Source organism: Amblyomma maculatum, chromosome 1, assembly GCF_055883805.1.
Source record: "Amblyomma maculatum isolate TAMU_Amacu chromosome 1, ASM5588380v1, whole genome shotgun sequence".
Lineage (NCBI taxonomy): Eukaryota > Metazoa > Arthropoda > Arachnida > Ixodida > Ixodidae > Amblyomma > Amblyomma maculatum.
The window spans coordinates 418,341,603-418,362,326 of record NC_139344.1 but is presented as its reverse complement, the minus strand read 5'-3'; the positions used below and the strand labels follow the sequence as shown (position 1 = coordinate 418,362,326).

The 20,724-nt window shown below is 45.5% G+C and overlaps 1 protein-coding gene across 1 annotated transcript; it reads left to right on the top strand.

Annotated features, from left to right (window-relative positions):
* The first annotated feature begins 419 nt into the window (after nucleotides 1-419).
* Nucleotides 420-19,839, top strand: LOC146209185 (protein SpAN-like). Its single transcript, XM_084587364.1, has 11 exons — nucleotides 420-893; nucleotides 1,573-1,638; nucleotides 1,919-2,084; nucleotides 3,251-3,377; nucleotides 4,491-4,555; nucleotides 5,963-6,162; nucleotides 7,242-7,371; nucleotides 8,821-8,940; nucleotides 17,655-17,761; nucleotides 18,828-18,949; nucleotides 19,312-19,839. Exons 1-11 carry the CDS (start codon nucleotides 825-827, stop codon nucleotides 19,439-19,441), a joined length of 1,302 nt encoding a protein of 433 aa, XP_084443490.1. The 5' UTR covers nucleotides 420-824; the 3' UTR covers nucleotides 19,442-19,839.
* Nucleotides 19,840-20,724: the final 885 nt, after the last annotated feature.

Here is a 20,724-nt window from a genome sequence, read left to right as displayed (position 1 = left end):
AAACAATATTTGCATCGCCTGTAGCATAGAGGGGCCTCAGTCTCACTACATACAGGTTCGTACTTCTGCTAAAAGGGTTGGCTTAGTGGTACCACCCCCTCTGTATTGAAAGTTACGTTTATTTTCGGCAGTTGTAGCATGGCCGTTGTAATGGCAGAAACAGGACATAACCCTCAGGTCTAGCGAAAGGCCACACACACACATTGTTCCTGCATGCAATCCCTCGACAAAATGTAGGCGCTCGAAACGAGACATTATCAAAGTGGCGAAATACTGGAACTACTAGCAGAAAGCAGCAGAGCTTGGCCTCCTCCACAACCAACCACTCCCCACTTATGTTCCGTCCCGACTTCCTCTTCTCGTCACCGGTTACTTTCCCGTGTGCCGAGACACCGCCCAGGATATCAGAGGGCTGTGAAGCTGCGTCGTCGGTTATCATCATCCTTACCATGTGTCTCACAGGAGGAGAAATATCGTTCCGGTCCCGTCTTTCGGGGTTCGATTCGCGGTCGCAACCACTCCGACATTCGCTTCCTGATGGACACTGTTATAAGGAGAAACCGACCGATGCCTGCAACGCCACTCAGCTTGTTGAACGCACGCCTCGGCAGCGGAAATAAGCCAGCCGTTGCCAAAGACGGCTGAACGCTTGCTTCGGACAGCGCGTTGTTCTAAAGTTTGCATCAATATGTACATGGCTACTTGACTGTTGGTGCTTTAGAAGTAGAGTATTCTTTCCCTGCTAACACCGCCCGACTTCGCTTTCTCGTGTTGCTGCCGTCGACTGAGGATTTTACCTCTGATAAAAGGCGCACCTTCCAATCATGATGGTACCGAGAGCTTCAGTCCTTTTACCCCTGTTATTAGGATTGGCGTGGGCGCAGTACGAAGAGGTAAGCAGCTTTTTGCACAGAATAGCAAATTTTCGAGGTTTTTTATTTGTTAGCAGCATGGTCAGCAAGCATGGCATTATTCTTTAACAAGCGCACGCAATGCGTGCCGAGTTTCCATGACATATACAGACAACCATATAAAATACCTCAAAGCTTTATATCTATGAGATATGACAGACGAACTCGCTTAAAATAAATGGCTCAGTGCACCAAGAGAGCCTAAAAGCCGAAGAAACATACGGTGGGACTGGGGTGGTTCTTCTGAGGGCAGCGCCACAACCTTCCCTCGTTACTGTTGGTATCTACATCCCTCGAAGTATCTAACAGGAACGAGGCCCTTGACAATATTAGTTGTGAAGATTTTAGGTGTTATAATAATGTCCCCGTTTATGAAGGAGGGGTGATAAATTGTTTAGCGTGACAATCATTTCATAATAAGCCTTGAGAAGAAGGTGTCAGCTCAATAGTGATCTTTCACTCCCTCAAAGTAATGTCCCTGCTGAGAACCCTAGACCAAAAACAAAATACAAATTTTCTAAACTATGATGGAAGGATTTGTAGGTCAGAATACTTCTCTACACAATTATTTAATGAAACAAAAGAACCTAAACGATGTTTCTTACCCACTGCTTTCAGGGAGAGCTAATGACTTTACTTTAAAACACTTGCTCCCACGCAGACTATTGAGCACCTTTTCCCAGCGCAGTCAGAAGTTATTCACGACGAAAGGGAGAAAACGCAAATGGTAAGCATCATTGTGGAATCCCTTTGTTTGCTTGTCACAGCTTGCGAGAGAACATTTTTCAAAGCCTGCTGCGAGCGATATTATCTGTCAAATGTATAGTCAATCCTTTGATACGTCAGCCGTTCAGTCAATCAATAGCTTGTCTTCTACGCCACCAACCCGATGCAGTGCTTCAAAACAATGTCATTCATTGAAGGAGAAACCAGCATTTTGCCCACTCGCCTTTCCCGCGAGCATAGCGCCTGTTATTTCCAACGTTTTTTGTATACTCCTTTCGCAGTACGAGAAGATGATGGGTGAGATGCCGAAGATGGAAGGCGGTCAGGTGATGTTCCAGGGTGACATGATGATGACCGAGCGTGACCTGAAGGAGATGTACGCGCTGCAACCTTCTCGAGACATCACCTGGCCCGGAGGCATCGTTCCGTACAAGATCGATGAAAGCTGTACGTACACTGACGTCTTCTACCGAATGCACATTACTGTAAACGAAATGACAAAAGAAAAAGAAACGATAACGTTGATAGGTTGCGAACATGATAAAGCAGTCTATTAAGGTATCACGTGATCTATACACACCAAAATTACAGTTATTGTGGCAGCAACCTAAAGTAGGAAAGCCTGAAATTTACAAATTCACTTTGTCAAATTCTCAATTTTCGTTGCCGCAGTACCCTTTGCGAACAACCGGGTAATTGACTAATAGGACAACTACATTGAAATTTGTCAACAGCAGAGTAAGTCTTCGTTAAAACACGTTTGTTCCAATTTTCAACATTAGCATGCGGTATCACATCAATGAGCCAGAGCATCCCCCACCCTCCCTCGGTACCTTAAAGCAACTTGGAACTATCACATTTAGTCAAAAGTCATGGGCACCAGACGGTATGGCCGCCCCTTCGGCTTAGTCAGAGACAATATTTGAGCTGTTTAAGAGCACTGAGTAACACTTTCGTTTCCTTATTAGTTTTTCATTCACGTCAGCATGCGCAGAGCACACGTCTAGTCTCGTTATAAGTACACGAACGTAATGTACAAAAAAAAAACTACTATGGCCTGCGCAGTGAGTAAGATTGAATAATGAAATTACAGTTATCATACGCAGCGACCTCAAGTAGGAAAGCCTGAAATTTACAAATTCACTTTGTTTGTCAAACGCTCAATTTTCGTTGCCGCCGTATCCTATGAGAACAACCGGGAAATTTACAAATATGACAACTTCACTGAAATCACTCAACAGCAGAGTAAGCCTGCATTAAACGCATTTGTTCCAATTTTCAGCATCAGCATGCGATATCACTTTAATGAGCCTCAGTCCCTAACGTAACTTTGAACTATTATTTTTATTCAAACGTCCCAGCAACGGATGGCATGGCCGCCGCTTCGGCTTAGTCAGAGACCGTATTTGCGCTATTTAGGAGCGCTGGGTAACACTTTCTTTTCCTTATTGGTTTTTGCTTCACGTCAGCGTGCGCAAAGCACACGTCTAGTTTCTTTATAAGTACCCGAACGTAATGCACACAAAAAACTACTACTATGATATGCACAACGACGCACGCATGAATTCGTACGTGAGTTTCACTGGTTGCCTGTTCGTGCGCAATTTTCGCAGCGGCCAACGAGGCGGACTTGATTCGACAGGGCATCGCGCACTGGATGAACAATTCGTGTCTCACTTTCCGCGAGCTTCAGAAGGAAGACACCACTACGGACTTCATACTGTTCTTCAAAGGAAAAGGGTCTGTTTGCTTTGGACCTTTCACCCGTCTCTGTGCCGGGGCCTGAAAACTGCGAAGCAGCATACAATAACAGCCTTCTCTGTAACTTCACCTAATGGATTGATGAGTTTAAACTTTGCACCATACAGACGTGAATAGCCTTCAGAAAACTCTGGTTGTATTGCCCCGGTGGACCTGCCTTGTTTCCGCGGTAAAAAGTGGTAGCCCCTATAAATACACGCACAAATGCACAACTTCGCTTTCCCAGCACGTTTCTATACGGCGTGCTAATCTATCGTATAAACGCACCATGGGAAGCATTGTTGCACTTTGTTTCATCCCTTGAAAAGTTACTTTGCTCACGTGTAAGATGCAGAAATAATAATATTGCTTTTTTGTTTTTAAGAATCTGCTCCCCTGCTCTGCGCTACTCGTTTAAATTTATTTAGTTTCAGCTCGCTCTGGAATGAGGCACTGAATGAGAACGCTTTCTCTTCGTCTTTCTTGTTGAGTCGCGGTAACGGCAGTAGTATTAAAATTAAGCTAAAATGTGACCCTCATTATAGGTGTTGACATCAATGGCAACCTATACTAGTGCAATGCTGCATTCAAATTTACGGGTCTTCAACTGGGGGCTTCATTTTGATAAAAACTGATGCCCAGTCGTAACGTCGAAAAACATCGTTATGTTTTGAAGCGGGCATTTGTGAGTGACATCGGCAGTTTTATTTTGCTGATCGTTATTGAAGTTACTCTGACCTGCACTATAATAAAACTGTGCATCTCCGCTAATTTGATGCTAGATGACTGCCGCCCAACTAGGAGACTAGATCCGCACTGTCAGGGTTTGCACAGCTCGGTTACCGTGGGGAAGCGCAGCCTATTATTTTTTAATTGTTCTTTCACTTTTCTCAGAATCGAAACCTGTTAAGTGCATACTATTCGATATAGGGACTTTGATATGTTAATATGACCCTTCAAAAGTCTTCGCTTATAGTTAGTGCTCGGGACGCACTTTGATGCCTGTCTTAGGTCTCGTAATCTTCATACGTCTTGCTTATCCGGTTATTTTTTCTTATGATTTGTTTTATTACAATGTGCCTTACTAACGCGCTTTGAATTGCTCGGACGCAGGTGTTGGTCTCGCTTCGGTCATATCGGTTCCGTTCAGAACATCTCTATCGGTGAAGGCTGTGAAAGGGTAAGCTCCATAACTGACGCTCAAATGTTTGTTTGGTTGCGATTATACAAGTCTATGCGCTCTACTTTTTAAGAACATGAAGGCTTTTCCACTTAAAAATATGAAAACATGGCTCTTCGCATCTTGTTTCTCAGTTTAGCGCCGGCTGCACCATAGACCTTGGCAGCGCCCCGAAGACCCGCACGCCGGAAACGGCATGGCGTGTTGTAAGTTTTGAGAAAAAAACGGGAGGGGCTCATTTCTTTCAGTGAGCTCGGCATCATGCCTAGACGCCGCTACTCCAGTTTATGCATAAAAAGCTGGCGAGGCGAAGGAAGAGGTATGCTGTGCACTACGACGCGTATGGAGGTCCCGCACTCGAGATCAGAGGGCAATTGTAGCTTAAACGAGAAAGTTAATAAACTTTATTTGCTTTCGTGCTACAGTCAAGCATTAAATGTTCGCATTATAATTTTAAAAACTCCCCTGTGAGACTACTAAAGAATGTTCCGGCCACCTGTATTTCTGACGCTGATCCCTTAGAGTGGAAGTCAGGAAGCTTCCCTTCAATATATCTCTTCGCATCTGCGTTCCGGATCACACCATAGCAATCCTTTCAGCGCAAATATTGGCGCTAAAGGCACTGCTGTGCCTGTTACTGGCTTCAGGTTAGTGCCAAGAAACAATCCAATCTTGTTGCAAAATAGGTGAAGGTACCATCAAAATAAGAAGCGGCAAACGTGCCTGTCATTCATATAATGTAGCTGGCAAGTTTTTTCCAATCTCGGTGCTTATGTCACGGAGCAATATCACGACAATCCCATCATGTCTTGCAGTTAGATGAGTATGGCCTAAAGCTTGCCTTGAATACTGTGAATATGCCAGTCCATCTCAACTTTCCTCAATCACACTTTTGCTTTGCCACCAATAGGCACGCACTGCGGGGAAAGTCTCTCAATGTAACTGTTACTTTTCCTTTATTTTTCTCCTAAAATTCAGTCATGACAAGCATTAAAAAAAATATGCGCGTTGATTTCATTCATCTGTCTGAAGTTCATCCATATTGTACACGTTTCATCACTTGTATCACCCACTGCCGCATTTGGATGCTTTATGAAATTTAAGCTGTTGGTCCCATCAACGCCTCAGGCATTAAACTACCATAAAAATGTATCTGTGGCTTTCACATTGTTTACACGATCAAATACATCGCAATTCTTCATCTTTTTCGCTAGAAATTCGACTATATATGGCTATGTCCGACTATTCTATTTTTAGCCAATCAATGGTTTGTTCGTAATGAGGCTAGCCACAGGACAGCCTGCGGCTGTAAAGGGATTGCTAAGCCTTTTTGTTTGTGCACGTTTTGGCCAAAGTGTGACACACGTCATGTTTTCTTTTTCTTTTTTTTTCTTTTTTTTTGCGTGGCTGAATACAGTGGTGCACGAGATCGGCCACGCCATCGGCTTCCTGCACGAGCAGTCTCGCGCCGACCGGGACCGCTTTATAAAGGTCAACTACCCGAACATTGAGACAAACTACAGCAGCCAGTTCGACCCGGACCAGAACAAGCGGGAGTACGGAGCCCGCTACGACTACACCTCAGTCATGCACTACTCGCCAACGGTAGGAGTTGCACCTAAACGCTGCCAAGGAGACAGCATGACCTAGTTCGCGATATTTGACCTCTGGGCGAGCAGCTGAACGCCATAGCAGAGCGCGCTGTGAATAGTTGTCAAGTGGGCTTACCCCTAGGTTTGCCTGTGCCATGAGCGCCTGTTTTGCATCGGACATAGTCGTCACAGTCATTTAGAGTAGCCTTCCGGGCTCAACACCATCGAAGATTTCTGGTACTGATCGAGAAGTCACTCTATATTGCGTACACATCTGTAAAGTTCGGCAGGTTTGTTATTAATTTGGCGGACAGTGGCCAGATATTTTAAGCGTACAGGCGCCTGGAATATGACAGCTTTTCACATTTATTTCAATCCGCACAGCCTGTCATTTAGGGTTCACATGAACTAAAATTTTCTTTTATAATGCTTAGTTTCTTCTTTAGGCAAGCGCGATCTCGCGATTGAGTGACGAGAATATAAGAATACAGGATGAAATCTCGCTCTGTGATCTTTCTGTGTGCCTTCATTAAGCGCGAACGTTTATGTGCTTACGAAACAGAAACCAGCTAGCTCTACAAATCCTATCGCCGCAGGCGCTGTAGCTATCTTGACTGCAACGGCATAACAAAAATTGTCAAAAGACCAGGAAAAGAGCTGCACATTCAAAGCTGACAGAAACCTTCTTCGGGTCATTTCTCACTTTTCGCACTATATAGAAGTAATAGATTATTTCTGCATGCACAAAGCAAGTCTAGACGGGCAGAATAAACGTTATTTTTGTTAAATGAATATTTTTACCTTGTAATTTTTACTACATACATGCTCGCGTAGAGTAACGCTTGTGTCTCTACTATGTTTCACTACTTCAAGATGGCAGTGGCAAGCAGCTTTCAGGCTTCATCCAGCTCTCAGTGACTTTCACACGCTTGGCGTGGGAACCTAATGGCATACATGAGCCATGGTATATGTAGATACTTGCTGTTTGCTTAAGATCGCCTCCTGCAAATTAACGCGCTGCGCCTTCCTCTAGTGAGCCAACAGAATGTTTTTGTAGGTGTTCAATGGCCCCTGTGAACTATGCCAACGCAGGCATTCGCAGCTTCGCCGGAGATGAAGACACTCATCCCGGTGAACCCGATGTTGACGCCGATTGTACGGCGACACAATGGACTGACGTTCCGTGACCGGCGCAAGGCCAACTTCCTCTACCAGTGCGACGGTGAGCCGACCTGAAGCCGTCGCTTACGCGGCCACAGATTTTATCAAGTTGCACTGAGAAAAACATATAAAAATGTGATTGAAATATGTCGGCTCTTAAGGTTTCACTAGACCGACATAGCAGCGTAACACTTGTAATAAGCCTACGCAAACTTCGCTTCAACGTAGACACATCTCACGAAGTTTTATTTCTTCCCTGAAGCGTTCTCGCATTCGCTTGAGACAAACAGAAACATTAAGCGTTGTATTAAGGGTTTTGAATGCGATGAAGAGTGGCCAATCTTTTCTGTAATATATATTGCGGCCCTGTACACACGCAGCGTTGTTGTTGCAGTGTATAAGAATAATATTGTTGTAGCTGTTAGTATCCGCGGCTTTCATTATGCATTCATTTCATTAGGAGGTGAACTTATCCATGCCTATCGCATTACTCCCGATCGAGAAAAAACTGCATATATTGCACGGGTTCACAAGACAGTGGGCAAATATTACTCATGATCAGTTTCTTCACTTCTTATGCCAGCATAATATATATCCGGGAGCTGCATATCAGAGCCAGCCTAGCCACAGTAGCTTAGATATTGGAGCGCACGCTGCTGAATTCAAGGTAACCGAATCAAATCCCTACCATGGTGACCACTTTTCGAAGAAGGTGAAAAGCAAGGCACCGTTTATTATGTTTATTATGCGATATCAGTGCAAGTAAAAAACCGCAGGTAGTCGAAACTTCTGGACGCCTCCACTTCGGCGTTCTTCACAGCATGAGTCACTTTAGGACTTAAACCGTATAACTCATAAAGCAAGCAAACCACCATCAGTGTAGTTTTCATCGCTGCTTTCACGAACGCAAGGCCGAGCGCCTGCAAACGCTTGCACCGTCCTTTTAGCATCCAGTCTTCTTTTTCAAGTGAGAACGACAAAGGGAGATCAAGTAATATCTGTAGAACCCATTGGATGGCCACATGCTCGTGCACATTCAGTTGTGTACGTTCTAAGGAGCTGATCATTGTAAATCAGTTCGCACTCGAGTTACTCATTTCGGAAAACAATACTAGGCCCCGAAAAGCAAGGTGCCTTTCTTTCGTGAAGAAGTATATTGTCAAAAAATAATGCTAGATGTTCAAAAAACTAGAAAAACAAATCAAAGCTCTCAGCAGGCTCACAGTTTGTCTGCACGTTCGGATCAATACATTGGATAGAATGAGAAAGAATGAGAACGAATCAATGGCAACAAACTTTCTGTTGCAAGCAGTGCTTACTACAGACAATCCCACGAAGTTTCAGAGCGACAGCTGGAACTACATCTTCTCACAGGGAGCTGATGCACTAACCGTCATCTGAACCGAAAGGCCGGTAGTCGTGTGAAGGTTTTGTGAACAAAACTGACAGCGTCCAAATAAACTGCTTACGTATTTACCAATTTGACCTGCTTTATATTCCTGCGACGCAGCGGCGTGCGCCAGCAAGCCACGGTGTGAAAACGAAGGGTTCGTGGACAACAACTGCAAATGTGTTTGCCCGCCAAACACTGGAGGAGAGCGATGTGAGAGGCTCCGTCGATCGTACTACTGTGAGTAATGCCAAAATTAACTTACACTTTCGGCTCGATTTCGTGATCTGATGGATTCAAGCCTTCTTTCTTTTTTTTGTAGAAAACGTTGCTTCATTGTGTCAAACCGTTCAGTTTGTATCTGTGGAATTTAGAGCCGAGCAGCTGAATCGCAATGCTGGCCATCAGTAACAACAGCCATGGTACGTTTTAGTTCCTAGTGCTTCAGCATCACACTGCCGAACAACTGTACAGGTAAAAACATTGCTTACAGTCGGTATTTCTGCAACCTTTAGAGGCACTGCAAGAGACAAGGAGCCATCGTCACCGACACGGCGCGAATGAGGGAATTCGGCAATAATGACCACCACTTACACAACTCTAATCCACATTACAACACCAGTGCTCCTCATCTATGTTACTACCTCTGGCTTAGGTAAGGACGGAATTTAGTAAGAGCCCAAATAATCGCTAAGCACTCCTTTTCAGTAACAGAGTAATTCGATTCAGCCTTCTTGAGTGTACGGCTAGCATAGGCGACCACGTATTCAGTATAGCCTCATTTGCGCTGAGAGAACACAGCGCCGAGACCAACACCACTGGCGTCCGTGTGGACCTCGGTAGGCGTTTTGGGATCGAAGTGACGTAGGACAGGTGGTGCCGTGAGGATGCGACGTAAAGCATTGAAGGCATTGTAGCACATTGGCGACCACGACGAAAGGTCGGAACTGCCGGACAGAAGTTCTGTCAAGGAAGCAGCAATGGAAGCAAAATTTCTAATAAAGCGGTGAAAGTAAGAGCACAGTCCAAGGAAGCTGCGTAGATCTTTGATGGAAGTCGGTTTGGGAAAGGCTGCAACGGCACGAAGTTTGGCAGGGTCTGGAGATACACCTTCTTTGGAGACAACGGGGCCGAGAATGGTGAGCTGGCGGGCGGCAAAAGGACATTTTTGTTTTTCAAATTCAGCTGCAGTCCGGCATCATATAGGCAGGTCAAAACGTGCTTCAGACGGTAGAAGTGTGTGTCCAAGTCAGGAGAAAAGACGACAATGTTGTCGAATTGCAGAGGCATGTCTTCCATTTTAGGCCACGAAAAATGGTGTCCCGCTCAAATTTTGCCGGAGAATTACAAAGGCCAAACAGCATAAGTGTAAATTTGTACAAGCCGTCTGGAGTTACAAAGGCAGTTTCAGGGCGATCAGCTGCTTCCAGGGGAACTTGCCAGTACCCTGAACGAGAACCTAGGAAAGAAAAGAGCTCGGCGACTTGCAAACAGTCGAGAGTGTCGTCGATGCGCGGGAGAGGGTAGACGTCCTTGCGCGTAATCTTATTAAGGCGTCGATAATCGACACAGAAGCGGATCGAACCATCTTTCTTTTTTACGAGGACAACAGGTGACGCCCAAGGGCTGCTTGAGGGCTGAATCACGCCGTTCTAGATCATTAGATCGACTTGGTCATCAATAGCCTGGCGTTCAGTTGCAGACAAGCAATAGGGGCGCTGTCGCAGCGGTGCTTGGGTGCCGGTGTCGATGCGATGAGTAACTGTAGAAGTTTGACCAGAAGAACTCCGATGAGAGTCGAAGGAGGAGCCAAAGTCATGTAGTAGGTTGAAAAGCTGAGTGCGCTGCGCAGGAGGAAGATCAGCATCGATGGAACGCAGGAACAAGTCTAGAGGGGGGGGGGGGGGGGGGGTGCATGTGAAGACGGGCTGAGCGCAGCCATGGCAGAGAGCGGCACATCGTCAGGTTCCTCAGAGATCAGAAGAGATGCGACTGGCTAGGATATGCCGAGGCATTCACCATGGCGCAAAGCAGTAGGGGAGTTAAGTGGGTTAGAGACCCATAACGTGGAAAGGCCAGCGGAAATAGCGAGCGCAGCGTAGGGCAATAGAAGACAATTGCGGCGTAGGAAAGTATGGGCTGGTGTGACGGGAACAGTGTCATCGATAACAGAGGCACAAGCGGCCCGAACAAGCACAGAAGAGCAGGGAGGAAAGTCGATATCTTCAGTGACGAGGGCTTCAGCACAGGAATTCGATGGATCAGCGTCTTGTAAGGCATCGGGAAAAGTCGAAAACCCCACTTCAGCTCGAGCACAATCGGTAATAGCAGCCTGACGCGAAAGGAAATCCCAGCCTAAAATTACAGCGTGTGAGCAACTTGGCAGCACGACGAACTCAATCGTATAAAGGCAAATCTGGATCGCTACTCGAGCAGGTGCACGCAGCAGAAGGCTTGATATGCTGAGCGCTGGCCGTTCGCAACGAAAGTCCTGCAATTGGCGTCTTCACTATCTTTAAAGAGCAACCTTCTTTTGCGTCCATTACCGAAATCGCAGCACCAGTATCAATTAGAGCCATGACAGCAATACCCTCGACGAAAACTACAATAAGGTTGGCTGGCGACAGATGAGGACTTGGGAAATTCGATGGGGTCACCGTTCTCGCCTCAGAAACTGCGGCCTCTAGTTTTCCTCACGTGAAGCTTTCTGTCGGCGTCGCATCAGAGAGATAGAGCGGCGTCTCGGTGACAGTGAACGGCGGTCGGACATGGCTGAGCAGTCTGGGGAGAAAAGACCGCTGGCTGGAGGCTCAGTAGGCGCGGAATACTGTGGTTTCGAAGACCAGTACTCAGAACCATGAGCAGGTGGTGCTGACACTGGGAGACGGTTTCGGCAATGACGGGAAATATGTCCAGCCAGCCCTCAAGTGTAACAAATTGGCCGGTTACCTGTCGTGCGCCAGGGATTGCGTGATCATGGAGCCGGTCGAGTAAACTGCGCAGGTTCTCGAGCAGGAGAAGGAGGCGGCTGAACGTAGGCAGGTTGCGGCGGAGCCTATGTAGGTGGTGGGCGGGCAGCAACAGCCGCATATGTCAACGGCGCTGCGTCAGGCATGGATTGAGGGGCTGGAGGAAGCGATTCAGCTACTTGTTCTTGAATAATCTGCCGCAAACTGAGAGCTAGGTGTGACGAAGGCTCTTCATGGCAGGACATAAGGGAGAGCTGTCGAGCAACTTCTCAAATGAAGCTCTTGATTTGTGGCAGGAGCGCAGAATGTTCACCTGCATCTGTCTGGTCAGCAAGCGACTCAGAGTGCATGGTGCTCGCTGGAGTTATAGCCATTTTTTTGCGGAGTTCATCAAACCTTTGACACAGTGTGACAACTTTCGCGGCGGTGCGGATATCTCGAGCCGTCAGCATCTGAAAGGCGTCGTCATCGGTGCCTTGCAGAATGTGCTTGATCTTGTCGGCCTCTGACATCTGAGCTTTCACGCGCTTACACAAGTCGACGACGTTCTCGATATAACTCGTGAAATTCTCGCCAACCTGCTGAGACCTCGCACGCAAGCGCGGTTCAGCGCGGAGTTTCCCCAGAGCCGGACGGCTGAAAACTTCAGAGAAGCTGGCTTTGAATATGGACCATGATGGAATGTCCGCTTCACGGTTCCGAAACCATAGGTTTGCTACGCCGGTGAGATAGAAAATAACGTTGCTGAGCTTCGTTTCCGCGTCCTATTTGTTGTAAGCTCCCACCCGCTCATAGGGTGTGAGCCAGTCCTCGACGTCACGGTCGTCAGTGCCGCTGATGGCGGGGTCTCGCTCGGGGTCTGAGCCGGAACAGATGATAGGCGAGCCAATACGTACGGCTTCATGGTTGCTGCCTTCAGGCATCGCAGGAGGTGGTAACGTGCGGCTGCGGAGTTCCAGGGCGATAGGATAGAGCTTACCCGGCACCTCCACCAAATGTAAGATGGGGGTTTTTCGGGGTACTCGGACAGGGCAGATCAGCTGCGAACACACCGACAGCGAACACAGTCAGGTCCAACACGCGCAGCGATCACGACGCCACTGATTGGAATGTTCCTCGTGCACTTATTTTTCTTCAGTCTTCTTCTTCTTCTTCCTTCTTCTTCTTTTCCTTCCACTATTTCATCTTCTCGCGGACAGACACGGACAGGCAAGGCAAAAGGGGAGACTGTGGCCAATGTAGCTCTAGCTACAAAAGACGAGCGCAACCAAAGAGAAGAGGCTCGTTCTAAACACTAAAACGTGGTACAAATCAGGTAGCTCCACCGTCAGTAATTTAGTCATTATGTACATAGATGATGAAAATCGTTAGTCAAGTGCTTTGACAGGAGCTTCGAACAGTTAAGCAAAGTAGAGTTCTGGGCTAGTTGGTAATACATGATAAGTGGGAGGCTTAGCGCGGAACAGACAAGGACAGGAGAGGCACACAGGACGAGCGCTAACTTACAACTGAAAATTGGAAGGGAAAGAGTACGAACTCGAGGAAAAATATGTGCGCATGCTCTATAAAGCCCTGAATTTGCAAGACTGGAAAGATAATTCAAGATAATCTAGAGCCACCCAAAAGCAGATAAAACAGAAGAAATAGAGACGAAATACCGGAAGCATACAAAAAACTTACACAGCATTTAAAAACGATGCTTCCTTTTTCAACAGAACAACCGACGTTTCACTTACGCACTTATCGGTTGCTAATCTATGGATGAATGACGTCTCAAGAAGCTCTCTTGCTAATTGCACTTTAGACCGACCAACAACTTTTGTTTCCCTGAAAAGCGGATGGCATTTGCAACTTAAACAATGCCTAGGCAGGTTATTAGATTAGGATGATTTAAACGATGCAGCATGTTCCCTTAAGCGCTTATTTAGACATCGGCCAGTGTGGCCTATATAGGCGCGGCCACAGCTTAGAGGGACTTAAGACACAACACCCACTTTACAGGCAACGAACTTAGTTACATGCTTCACACTACATGCCGGTTTCTGGTGGCTTAGGCTCGTCAGAGCTCCCAGAATAGACAGTTTTCGAGGTGCCGTGGAAACAACGTCTAGATCGAACTTTCCCGCTATTCTCTTTCGGTTGTGCGTTACGCGGTGAGCGTAACGGTGAACGAAACGGTGAACGTAACGGTGAACGAAGAAATACGTGGTGGTGCCTTACGTTCACCGCGTAACGCACAACCGAAAGAGAATAGCGGGAAAGTTCGATGTAGACGCTGTTTCCACGGCACCTCGAAAACTGTCTATTCTGGGCGCTCTGACGAGCCTAAGCCACCAGAAACCGGCATGTAGTGTGAAGCATGTAACTAAGTTCGTTACCTGTAAAGCGGGTGTTGTGTATGAAGTCCCTCTAAGCTGTGGCCGTGCCTATATAGGCCAGACTGGCCGATGTCTAAATGAGCGCTTAAGGGAACATGCTGCATCGTTTAAATCGTCTCAATCTAATAACCTGCCTAGGCATTGTTTAAGTTGCAAATGCCATCCGCTTTTCAGGGAAACAAAAGTTCTTGGTCGGTCTAAAGTGCAATTAGCAAGAGAGCTTCTTGAGACGTCATTCATCCATAGATTAGCAACCGATAAGTGCGTAAGTGAAACGTCGGTTGTTCTGTTGAAAAAGGAAGCATCGTTTTTAAATGCTGTGTAAGTTTTTTGTATGCTTCCGGTATTTCGTCTCTATTTCTTCTGTTTTATCTGCTTTTGGGTGGCTCTAGATTATCTTGAATTATCTTTCCAGTCTTGCAAATTCAGGGCTTTATAGAGCATGCGCACATATTTTTCCTCGAGTTCGTACTCTTTCCCTTCCAATTTTCAGTTGTAAGTTAGCGCTCGTCCTGTGTGCCTCTCCTGTCCTTGTCTGTTCCGCGCTGAGCCTCCCACTTATCATATATTCGAACAGTTACCTTCGCATCTAAGGCGTGAAGTAGAATATTTGTGCTTGGTCTTCGTTTATTGTCTTTCACTTCGTGCCTGAGGTTCACATCATAAACTTACATCCTAACTTCACGCAAGCTCTTGAAATTGGTACATGGACTTCTCATTTGTACTACCACCGTCATCAAGAAGCAAAGCTTGGAATGTTTGGTACACACCGTTAACGTCTTATAGCACTAAAGCCTCTTCAGCGTAGGGTAAGGAAGAACGTTGCACATCTCCAGCGATAAGAAAGCGAAGGAAAAGAAAGCCACTAGCGTATTAGGCCTTTTTAGTTTCGATGCCTGGGTGCAGCCATCTTAGTCTGTCTGATGGTGGCGCCCCGTATGAGCCCAAATGGGTACGTCCGCTCCGGCTCCTCTGAACGCCATCTTAGGCTGTGCTGTGCGTGTTGATGCTGCGGTGTGGCAATGTAAAAGTGTTGTTGCGTGGTGCACGTGAAAGCTATCCGACACCTTGGTGCTATTTGTGGTTTCTGCGCGCCAGCAAACAGCATACCATCCGTTTGACATAGCGGCAGCTGTTGGAAACAGCCCTAGCGGCCGGGGTGTCTGCGAAGAACTGTGCTCCACTTCCGCAGTGAGGATGTATCTGTTATATATTTCACGATGGATGTATTTTCAATTATATTTTGTAATCGTAATGGTAACTGTACACACCAACAAAGCAAATGAACCGCACGGGCATCTGCCGAACGCGGAATGCAGATACTGCGAAAGGTGCTTTCCAGTTATCGCCACATTGAAATGCGACCCATTTCGATACAGGATCGAGCTGTCCTGCTTCAACAATATATACTTTCAAGTTAAATCACGGTTCAAGACCAGCACATAACAGAAGTAGTGTCTAAAGTACCATCCGTCGACGTTTTTATAAAGCCTTGGTGTTCGTCCTGCGGCGCAACAACATCGCATACCACCGTCCCGAACCAGCATCGTTTGCCCGACGTATTGTTGAGCAAAACATCTAAAAACGTGCTGTCTCAGCTGCGCCATGAAAGAAGACAAATTCGCAGCACATACAGCAGCGCTTACGAAAGCGGTGCCACCCGCTGGCGCGGCGGACTATGGCACTCTCGTCGAGCGCTACTCCCTAATCTTCGCTAGGCCTAAATTGTTTCGCATCGAAGGCACATCCGACGACGCTTTGTAATTGCTCAGCGCTAGAGTAAATAGTCTCTCGTGGAACTACCTTACTGCCGATCCCCTAGTATCAGTAAAAGGAAGATGCAAGTTTCGGTGACGCCTTAGCAGCGGAGCCAGCGTGCAGACGATGAGCTGCGTGCGCACCAGAAGCAATGTGTTGCGTAACTTATTTGTGTTCCAATTATCAATAACACGGTTTGGGTCAGAAATCCGAAAGATTTTTTTTTTTTTTCTTGCGGTCGGTTTATTGTTTAAGTGAACAAATTTTAGCACGCTCTTGCGTTGGCGGAAGCGATCCACCGTATCGTTGGCACGGAGGGCTAGGCACGGCCTGCCTAGCGTGCGTGGCTACTACGGCGGAGTGAGTGAAATGGGCATCATACTCGCGATTCTGTCATTGGTCCTAAGTCTATCTGGCTTACATAAGACGCTCATAGGCGAATTGAATAAGGATAGACTGGAAAGAGGTGAAGCTGAAACATCACAGCCGTACTCGGACTGTAGATGCATGCTTCCAGCACACGCTTTCGGCAGTCATATTGCGATTTCTTTGATTGTTTGTGCAGTTAACGATCACCCATTACTGTCCCGATGACATTACTACTAAAAGGAGCGCTAATTAAGGTAATTACGTCTCTGAAACCAAAATATACCGAGGTGCAAGGCCGCTCTGCTATGCGTGAAGTGTGCGATTGCACAGCCCACTCGGTACTAGCAATAATGGGCAGCGCAAGGAGTCTGGTTAGAGAGAATTTTCGTCCACTCCTATATATATATATATATATATATATATATATATATATATATATATATATATATATATATATCCGCTCGCCATTTGGCAGGAGGCTTTAGTTTTCTCCTAATGACAAATGAAATATATTCCCTTTCAGTGAAGCTGTGTTCGAAGAGTTGCTCGTGTCTAGGAAAGCGGTCCTTGAGATCATCAATATCAGAATACATTTACCTCTAAATGTCGCTGTTGGGATATTATAAAAGGGGGCGAACAGAAAATCATGTCACAACACAGTGAGACCCGTAAATGTAAAAACAGATGAAAGACGCAAGCAAGACAGTGTTGCGCGTATTTTTGTAATCTAATAAAATAGATACTTTGACACAAAAAATTCAACACGTAAACAAGCCTATAAAGAGTGCAGGACCTATCCGCCGAATGAATGTTCACTTCTGGTAAAAAACAAACATCCTGATAATCACGATTTAGTTGTATTAAGAAATGAAAAAAAAAATTTGTATAGGCTGCTAAGAACGCAAGATAACGCAAGAACGCTAAGAACGCATCCTTATCCTATGATGTTATGGTTAATAGATTGATAGAATGGTTGTTGTTATAAATGTTCAGCGGCAAGGTATATTTAGGTGCAACTAAACGAGCATCCAGATATTTTATCACTTCTACTACTTTTATTAAGTAGGCTAGATATATGTGTATATATATATATATATATATATATATATATATATATATATATATATATATATATATATATATATATATATATATATATATACGCGACTTTCCAACTTCCGCTTAATGAAACAGAATAATTTAAAAATGTTTGCCGAAAGTATGACGATGTGGTATCCCCCGGTTAGACCACTCTTTAATTGGACCCCTATGTGAAAAAGATCCTTTTTTAAAAAGTGCCTCGAAAACGAACAGCTACTCAAGTTTACTGTCTTGCGGTGATTTCCGTCGCGATAGAAGTTTTCGATAAAATTATATATTTTTTTTTTTTCAGAATCTAAACCAAGTAAATTTGAAGCAAGCTGTCTGTGTGCTGAAAAAAACGTTGTCAAATCAAGGTCTATCTCGTGGTGTACCGCAGCTCGACCCAACTGCGGCGGACGCGTGATTCGTGAGACGACGATCGCATCTCCCGGATACCCGAACAACCAAAGGCCACAGGACGGCCTTTGTGTCTGGTGGGTACAGGTACAATCCCTTTCTTACTGTCTTCCCTTGTGCTCAGAGCCTTAAGCACTGTAGTGACTAATGAACATAACAATAGATTGGCTTGTCCGGACATGAACTGTAAACTATTTTGTAGCACGTATTTAGATGCACGCGGAGCGTTACAGTGAGAAATTTCCCAATATATTCTATTTCTCGCAACTTCTATGCTGAAACATTGTTCCTGTGGCTGAAACATAGCGCTCCTTGTTTAGGGGTATATAAAGAAATGCGAATAGCGAGATGCCTACACGCCCAGCTGTTCAAGCTGATTGCATCTCGGACTCTCTAGCGTGTTCTTGTAACACTTAGCTCAACCACGACTAAATAAATTCTAACCGTGAAGCGCGTAGGCGCCGCGCAGTCCGCATTTCTTTTCACCGTGATAGTGTGTATAGACCTGCATTTCCTCGCCTATCACGACAGCCTGCGAGAAGATTTTCAATGTACCGGATGTTGAATAAATAACCCAATATTGAAATTTCTTCTCTCTAGGAGACCTATAGTCCTTCTTTAGGGTAACTGAGTACGACATGAATGAAAGGGAATTTTGAGGCGAAATCACTGTTGCTTGCACACAAGAAGTGCACGCTAGTGAAAGGGGTAAAAATGTAAATAGATCATTACAAAGGTAACTGAAAAAGCTCTGCAGTAGAAGGGTGGGTGGAGCTTAACAAAGCTATGCTGCATTCGGATATAGGAAGGAACTTTTCTTCCTTGCACAATGATATCCGCTTGAAGCAATTTTTTATTGCGTGATTAATGACACTTGTAGCTGAAAAATTGAGCAATCACCACCACATTGGACTGCCGTGATTATTTTCAGCGCTTACGTCCTGGCAACTCATTCTTGCTGCAGAAGTTTTGAAAACCGAACTATATCTGAGGGGCTTAATGCTTTTACGTAGCCGCTACGTTTTTACGCAGTTGTCGCTAAGGTTTACAAATTGGAAAAGTAGTTGAGCGCGCTTTTCCCTAGTAGTATGATGATGAACGTGGAAGTTTGCTTTCGTAGTTTGCTTCATCCTTGCCTGCAACTTCATTGCAGGCTCCAGCCAACATGAAAGTACAGCTCACCTTCCCAGAATTCGACCTGTACGACCGGACTCGCGGGTTCTGCATCTACGACCGACTCGAAATCAGACTCCAGTCGCTGTATCGGGGAAAGACGTAAGTACGCGCCGAAGTGATGGCCGCTTTCATCCTATTGCGGGGCAAACCAGCAGACTTGGGTATATGTACTCGCCTACAATGAACAACGTTTTAAACCTTCTGGTGCACGCCGAACTTCAGGACACAAGTAATGCAACAAATGATACTGTGACCTGTCTGAAGCTCACAATCATAGTGAACTATTTCTTCCTACATGCATGCAAACGTAACTGTATAGTTACGCAGCGATGATATGGCACTGATAAGGTGAAGCCTGTGGCAGCATACAAGAAGCGACAAGCACAACAGGACTGCACTGCCGCTAGTAGAAGATTGCTTACTTCTCATGAGGTTCCACTAATCATCTTTTACTAGCGCAGGCTCTGCAGCAATGAAATCGAGCCTAACAACGTGTTCACTTCCGTGGGGCCCGTCGCCATCATCGAGTACCGGCCATACGTCAAGTTTAAGCGTGGCTTCTCTGCTAAAGTCAAATTTGTTCCAGCTTAGAATAACTAAGATGTTATATTTCTTGCGAATATATCTGACATTTCTGTGCTACCTGTCTAGGTGAATTTGGAATAGCGAACAAATTATGGCAAGGTGGTTTTAAGTCACTTGATAGCATATCCACTACATTCATCCACTGCACTTATCTTTTGTTAAAGATAACATTATGCCTCAATATATCATTCCTCAAGCCAGCACCCACACAATGAAAAAAATGTTATGGTAATGTGGATCACTTTCGCAACTAATTACCTCCACTTCAGCAACTTCCGGCGATGTTTGAGAATAATGTATGTGTTGTGGCCTCGCGGCAGTCCTGTCACGTTTTGTTTCATAATTCATAAATATCTCCCTGGAAAGAAGCATATTTTTCTCGTGGAAAAGCGCAAAAGTGAAAGTGCGACATGTATGCGAAACATATAATAAAGGTATCTCTGGGAGATCAAAAAATACCTTCATTTCGTCTGTAGATTATTTTGGATCATGAGCTCTTATTCGCACACTCTATTCTTTTACTTCAAGGTTTGATGACTCCGCTAGATGACGCCGCGATTGATGACTCCGCTCACATCAGGTTGCGCGAGTGAAAACTGATTAACGAGGTTCATTGCGGAAATAACTTCTCGCCGAACAGAAGATCCGGATCATAGCTTCAACTTTCTGTCGTATTGTGGCGAAGACATGCTCTAAGCAGCATGAAGTACTACCACCGCTCACGACCTGCGCACGAAAGGCTTCCTCGATGACGGACACCTGTCAAGTGTCAGCTAAACACTGAAGCTTGTCTCTGATTTCTTTGTATATGCTATCGCGCTCATTGTAAGTGTAGAGTTCGGTTACAGTGTGCTGAATGACAAACTGCTTTAAACAGTAATGTTTACGGCAATATTTTCTAGCATTTTCTCGATTTTACCATCTTTCTTCCGCTTCAAGAATCTAGAATTCGAAAATTCGGAAACATTGGTCGGATCAAATTCCTCAGAATAGCACTACATATCTCTTTCTCCAGATCAAGAAAAGGTACGTTGTCCAGGTTTGCTTCTTTTCCACGTTCATCGTCAGCGTAATTAGGAGGGGGTAACTCAATATTTTCAAGATGGGCTATCGTTTCATTCCTACCACTCACACGATTTGCCAAAACGATGGACGGTCACCGGTACCGTTGTCGGGTTGGCGTCGTGTCATGCTAATGCATCTGTATTACAGGCGCACTTAGAGACTTAACTCTACTGTTAATGGTACGATGCGATAGCGTTTCACACACACAGCAAAATTTATCATTA

What these genes read in the sequence shown, in the direction of transcription:
- LOC146209185 (XM_084587364.1), top strand. Translation starts at nt 825, where the DNA reads ATGATGGTACCGAGAGCTTCAGTCCTTTTACCCCTGTTATTAGGATTG. An exon ending in AAAGGGAGAAAACGCAAATG is followed by an intron (nt 1,639 to 1,918) that starts GTAAGCATCATT and finishes CTCCTTTCGCAG; the next exon opens with TACGAGAAGATGATGGGTGA. An exon ending in GCTCCGTCGATCGTACTACT is followed by an intron (nt 8,941 to 17,654) that starts GTGAGTAATGCC and finishes GGTGTACCGCAG; the next exon opens with CTCGACCCAACTGCGGCGGA.